The sequence below is a fragment of the Hemiscyllium ocellatum genome, chromosome 4, assembly GCF_020745735.1.
Source record: "Hemiscyllium ocellatum isolate sHemOce1 chromosome 4, sHemOce1.pat.X.cur, whole genome shotgun sequence".
Classification (NCBI taxonomy): Eukaryota; Metazoa; Chordata; class Chondrichthyes; order Orectolobiformes; family Hemiscylliidae; genus Hemiscyllium; species Hemiscyllium ocellatum.
Window position 1 is genome coordinate 138,558,215 of NC_083404.1, and position 6,854 is coordinate 138,565,068.

The following is a 6,854-nucleotide window of genomic DNA, read 5'->3' on the forward strand; positions in this document are numbered from 1 at the left end:
AAATTACTGGAAGATTAACAATGAGCGAAAAATTGGATATGTGAGAAAGTTATCCAAAACTTTAAAAGTTTCTTCAAAATTTTTAAGAAAGGAAGAAGTTAACAAAGTGTTGCTCCTGTAGAACCTGATTTGGGAAATTAGTAATGGAGGTGGCAGATGAATTAAGCAAATGTTTTGCCTTATCCTTCATTAAAGAAGACTCAAGTAACATCCAGGAAATGGCTGTAAGTCAACAATTGGGAGGGAGGGGGAACCAGAAAATCACAATTTTCTGGGAAGTAATAGAGCAAAACATTTGAAAAGCAAGTTGACAAGTCCCCAGGTACTAAAGGATTTCTTCCTAAGGTCTTAAACGATATAACTGGTTTGATAGTTAATGGGTTGGTTTTAATTTTCCAGAACTCATTATATTCATTTAGATTGAAAAACAGCAAATGTAACTTCTTTATTCAGAAAGGAGGGGGAATCAAAAAACAGGAAACTACAAACCATAAGCTTAACATCTGTCATAGGGAAAATATTCAAAGTTCTTACATAACAATCCTTTAACAGGGCACTGAGATAAGTTAGAGGTAGGCAAGCAGAGCCAACATGTCTTTACCAAAGGTAGATCTTTGAAGATTTACCTTATGCTGTAGATACAAAGAAGATTACAGCACAGGAACAGGCCCTTCGGCCCTCCAAGCCTGTGCTTCCATACTAGAACTGTCTTCATTTACAGCATCCGTATCCCTCTACTCCCTTTCTATTCATGTATCCATCCAGGTGTTCCTCGAATGCTGCTATTGTGTCTGCTTCGGCCACCTCCACTGGCAATGTGTTCCAGGCACTCACCACCCTCTGTGTAAAAATCTTGCCTCACACATCTCTTTTAAACTCTCCCCTCCTGCACCTTGAATCTGTATCCCCTCATAAATGGCCCTTCCACTCTGGGGAAAAAGCCTCATAATTCCCACTTTATCCATGCCATTCACAATCTTTTAAACTTTTATCAGGTCACGCCTCATTCTCTTGTGATCCAGTGAAAATAAACCCAGTCTATCCCACCTTTCATCATCGCTAAAATCCCCCATCCCAGGCAACATCCCTGCAAACCTTTTCTGTACCCTCTGCAAAGCATCCACATCCTTCTGGTAGGGTGGTGACCTGAACTGTGCACAATGTTCCAAGTGTGGCCTAACTAAAATTTTATAAAGCTGCAGCATAAATTGTCTATCCTTATAACCAATCACCCTTCCAATAAAGGTAAGCATGCCATAGGCCTTTTTTTTAACTTCTATATCTACCTGCACTGCCACCTTCAGTGATCTGTGGGCCTGCACACTCAGATCCCTCTGCATATCATTACTCCTAAGGGTTCTGCCATTCACTGTATAATTTCCACCCGTACTTGACCTTCCAAAGTGCATCACGTCACATTTATCTGGATTAAACTCCATCTGCCATTTTTATGCCCACGTTTCCAACTGATCTATATCCTGCTGTATCCTCTGACAATCCTGCTCACTAACTACAACTCCACCAAACTTTGTATCACCTGCAAACTTACTCATTCGACCAGCTACTATTTCCTCCAAATCATCTGTGTGGACGATGAACAGCAGGGGTCCATTAGTCACAACCCTCCCTTCGGAAAAGCATCCTTCCCCCGCTCGCCTCTGTCTCCTATGACGAAGCCAGTTCTGTATCCCTCTTGACAGTGAACCCCTGATATTATGTGACCTCACCTTTTGTACCAGTCTGGCCTGAGGGACCTTGTCAAAGGCTTTTACTGAAGTCCATGTAGACAACATCAACCACTTTTACCTCATTAATCATCTTAGTCACCTCCTGAAAAAATTATGGGGGATATGCAGGAATGTAAAGTTGAGGTTAAAGAATGATATTAATTTGGGATGTTTTGATTATATTGAGACACTATATCAATGAAAGCTTGCTATTGCAATAGTGAAGAGGTCACCTGCTGTCATTGAAACTGTACATGAACAAGGTGGTGCTATAATGATGATATCACATGGGCCAGTAACCCAAACTGATAACTTCATACGCAGGTTCAAATCCCACTACAGCAGAAGATGAAATTTTAATTCCACTTTAGGGCAGCTGTGATGCAGTGATAGTGTCCCTACCTCTGAACCAGGAGGCCCAGGTTAAAGTTCCACCTGCCCAAGAGGGTTGTAATATCCCTGAGTCGGTTGATTAGGATAAAATGTAACAGTCTCAGTACTGACAGCACTAGTATTGTCTATTTAGGTTTGCTCGCTGAGCTGTATGTTTGATATCCAGATGTTTCATCACCTGGCTAGGTAACATCATCGGTGGTGACCTCCAAGTGAAGGTTGGATGATGTTGCCTAGCCAGGTAATGAAACTGTAGATATCAAACCTACAGCTCAGTGAGCAAACCTACACCCAAATCCTCAACCTGAGCTACAAACCTTGCAAAAATTGTCTATTTATGATACCTGCATCTCTCACGATTGACAGTATTTTCCGACCGGTCTCATTTCTCTCTGTTTTTGGCTTTCCCTCCAGGCCCAGTATGGGAATTACCAGCAGTGAGTCAGTCGTATCGTTTTTTTCCAGCCGCCTAACGTTCTGATAAGGGCCTTGTTTTTTAACCCTCTGCACTATGGGTGTCTAACCGCCACCAGCAATTCATCAAAGTTTCACCTCCTTGTGTCCAGGACAAACATTTTGACGTCTGAGTAGCTGATGCCATTGTCTCTGAGGTTGGACAGTACCCAGTCTAATACCTAGTGGCTAATTGCAGGCTATTGCTGTGTGACATCATCTCTAAGACGTGAAGGCTCTGTCTTAGCTGTTCTTCAACAGTGACGTTAACACAGAAAATTGAGAAAGAGGACCCCTCTCTCCCCCCACCACCCCCCACCCCCCCACCCCCACCATCACCACCCCGCATCTCCCCTCCCACCAAGTCCCCCACCTTGTTAAATTTGACCACCAGCACTCATCCAGTCAATGGGACCTTGTGCTAAATTTTGAGATACCCTGCTTTGGTCATCTGAGAGAGAGAGGGGGCACATACGAGGCTTCACCATCTGCTTTGCCAAGACCCTGAACATCTCTGTAAATTAACCACACTGTGCCATATTTGTTTCTCACACTGACTTTACTTAAGCAGAATTAACATTTGTTACGAGCAGGATTTATTTCTTAAAAAGCAGAAGAGCAGATTTTTCTTGAGTGGAGGGAAAATGTGATGCATCTGATTTTCAGGAAAGAAACTATTTTAAATGAAAATAGACTGAGGAGAGAAGCTGTCGGCCAATTCGATTGAATTGTGGGTGACTAATATTTAAAATCTGCTCGGATTACATGTAAACCAGTAAACAAGCTCAAACTTTGTGAAATCTCCTCCCAGGAGGAAATTTCGAAGAATAATTCCACCAGGGTTAATCGTTGTTGCACAAACTTGTTTTAACGTAAAATGATGACAATTTTGTAATGTTACGTATTGAACAATAGACTAGAAGAATTTGTTACGCTTCTGATTTTTAACTTGATTGTTTTAAAGAGTGGGGTTTTGCTTTGAGTAGTAATTGACTTTTATTTGTCCCAAACAAACCCTCCTTTAAGCATCTCCAACTCCCCTCCCCGCGCCAAACCGAGCCCTTTCTGTTTTTAAAGACATATTTCGGAGGGTAGGTGGTGATTTCTGGACATTTGGTTAAACTGATCATTGTGTGTACAGATTTGGCAAAGGAACCCAAACAGTATTATTATTCACATCTGTACTCGTCAACCATTTGTACGTTCTGTGACAGACCCCTCCGCTCAGTATTTTATTGATATTTGAAATTTGTGCATCACTGGATCATTACTAAAAGGCAAATAAATTATTGTGATTTCACAAGCTGCTCTATGTCATTTGTGTTTTATTTTCCTGCGATTAATTGCACAAGTATTTTACTGTCTGAACGTGGAGTAGGAAAGGGGTCGCGAATGACCCGAGCTTGTTCAATGTGGCAACATGTGAAATCAATACCCAGGGCTGTGTCATTTCTTGAGGTGATTTCAGTAGCGCTAAATGTTCTTGAGATGGACAAGGGCAGCGGATAACATGGGAGCACCATCTCCTGCAAGTTCCCCTCGAAGACACTCACCATCCTGACTTGGAAATATACACTTTTTAAAAATTAATTCATTGGATGTGAGTGTTGCTGCCCAGGCTAGCATTTATTACCCAGAGAACCCTGTTGTTGAGGTGCCGGTGTTGGATTGGGGGAAACAAATTCTGAAATCACACAACACCAGGTTATAGTCCAACAGGGCTCTTTTGAAATCACAAGTTTTTGGAGCCACACTTCTTCACCTGACAAAGGGACAGTGCCCTGAAAACTGGTGATTTCAAATAAATTGGAATACAGCAAATGAGATGCCATGATTTAAAAAGGGAAGTAGACAAAGATGGGGAATTGTAGACCAGTGAGCTTAATCTCTGTGGTAGGGAAGATGCTTGAGTCTATTATCAAGGAAGAAATAGCAAGGCATCTCGATGGAAATTGTCCCGTTGTATCAATGTGGACTTCAACAGTTTCCTCATTTCCCCTTCGCCCACCTCATCCTAGTTTCAAACTTCCAGTTCAGCACTGTCCCCATGACTTGTCTGGACTTGTCCTACCTGCCTAGCTCCTTTTCCACCTATCCAATCCACCCTCTCCTCCCTGACCTATCACCTTCATCCCCTCCCCACTCACCCAATGTACTGTATGCTGCTCTCTCCCCACCCCCACCTCCCCTAGCTTATCTCTCCACGCTTCAGGCTCTCTGCCTTTATTCCTGATGAAGGGCTTTTGCCCGAAACATCGAATTCGCTGCTCGTTGGATGCTGCCTGAACTGCTGTGCTCTTCCAGCACCTCTAATCCAGAATCTGGTTTCCAGCATCTGCAGTCATTGTTTTTACCCTATGAGTTCTTGAAGGGCAAGTCATGCTTAATAAATCCTTTGGAACTCTATGAAGACATTACGATCAAAGTGGACAACGGGGACACACTGGATGTGGTATACCTAGATTTTCAAAAGGCCTTTGACGAGGTGGTGCACGTGCGGCTGCTCCATAAGGTAAGGATGCATGGTGTTAGGGGTAGAGTGTTAGCATGGATAGATAATCGGTTGACTAACAGGAAGCACAGAGTGGAGATAAATGAGTGCTATTCTAGGTGGAATTCAGTGACTAGAGGTGTGCCTCAGGGATCTGTGTTGGGACCGCAAGTATTCACAATTTATATGAATGATTTGGATTTGGGGACCAAGTGTATGGTGTCAAAGTTTGCAGATGACACTAAGGTGAGTGGCAAAGTGTGCAGAGGACTGTGAAACTCCGCAGAGGAACATCAATACATTGAGTGAGTGGGCAAAGGTCTGGCAGATGGAATACAATGTTAACAAATGTGAAGTCATCCATTTTGGTCAGAGTAACAGCAAAAAGGATTATTACTTGAATGGTAAGAAGTTTTTTTAGATTAGACTTACAGTGTGGAAACAAGCCCTTCGGCCCAACAAGTCCACACCGACCCGCAACCCACCCATACCCCTTACCTAACACTACAGGCAATTTAGCATGGCCAATTCACCTGACCCGCACATCTTTGGACTGTGGGAGGAAACCCACACAGACACAGGGAGAACGTGCAAACTCCACACAGTCTGTCGCCTGAGTCAGGAATTGAACCCGGGTCTCAGGCGCTGTGAGGCAGCAGTGCTAACCACTGTGCCGCCGTGCCACCCACAACAGCTCTCTGTCTTTTGCCTCCTTAAGTTTATTCAGTGCCCACCGCACTCTGGGGTACTGAATTCCACCAAGTTATTAGATTAGATTAGTTACAGTGTGGAAACAGGCCCTTCGGCCCAACAAGTCCACACCGACCCGCCGAAGCGCAACCCACCCATACCCCTACATTTACCCCTTACCTAAGTTGCAGCACTCTGCTATGCAGAGGGACCTGGGTGTCCTTGTTCGTAAATCACAGAGGGTTGGTCTGCAGGTAGAACAGGTCATTAGGAAGGCAAATGGAATTTAGTCTTTCACTGCTAAAGGGATTGAGTTTAAAAGCAGGGAGTTTATGTTGTAGCTGTACAGGGTGCTGGTGAGGCCTCACCTGCAGTGTTGTTTGCAATTTTGGTCTCCTTACTTGAGAAAGGATGGACTGGCACTGGAGGGGATGCAGAGGGGGGTCACCAGGTTGATTCCGGAGTTGAGGGGGTTGGTTTATGAGGAGAGACTGAGTAGATTGGGATTATATTTATTGGCATTTAGAAGAATGAGGGGGGATTTTATAGCCTCAGGATGAGAGGGAGCAGGTTTAGGACTGAACCGAGAAGGAACTTCTTCACCCAGAGAAATTCCTTGCCTAGGGAAGTAGTTAACACTACTTCAGTAAACGTTTTTAAAGCTAAAATAGATATTTTTTTTAACAATAAAGGGATTAAGAGATATGGTGAGAGCACAGGTAAGTGGATCTGAGTGTACGATATGGTCAGGCATGATCTTATTGAATGGCAGAGCAGGCTTGAGGGGCCAGACGACCTACTCCTGCTCCTGGCTCTTGTGCTCTTATGTGTGACTTCTGAAGAGTAAAGAGTTGACCACATTGCTGTGGGTGTGGAGTCACACGTAGGTCAGATAAAGATGGGAGATTTCCCTCCCTAAAGGGCATTAGTGAACCAGATGAGCTTTTACGACAAATGACAATGAATCATAGAATTAAACAGCACAGAAACAGACCCCTCGGCCCAACCTGTCCTTGCCAACCAGGTTTCAGAAACCTGAACCAGTCCCATTTGCTCGTGTTTGACTCATACTTCTCCAAAGTTTCCTAACCATGTACCTG

The 6,854-nt window shown here is 43.8% G+C and overlaps 1 protein-coding gene across 2 annotated transcripts in view; it reads left to right on the forward strand.

Annotated features, from left to right (window-relative positions):
* ss18 (SS18 subunit of BAF chromatin remodeling complex) overlaps nucleotides 1-3,879 on the forward strand; it is a 76,059-nt gene extending 72,180 nt beyond the window's left edge. For both annotated transcript variants that reach the window (XM_060823900.1, XM_060823902.1), the window contains one exon: nucleotides 2,535-3,879. In XM_060823900.1, the coding sequence (XP_060679883.1) occupies nucleotides 2,535-2,561 (27 nt within the window). In that variant the 3' untranslated portion in view covers nucleotides 2,562-3,879. The remainder of the gene's footprint in view (nucleotides 1-2,534) is intronic.
* The last annotated feature ends 2,975 nt before the right edge of the window (nucleotides 3,880-6,854 follow it).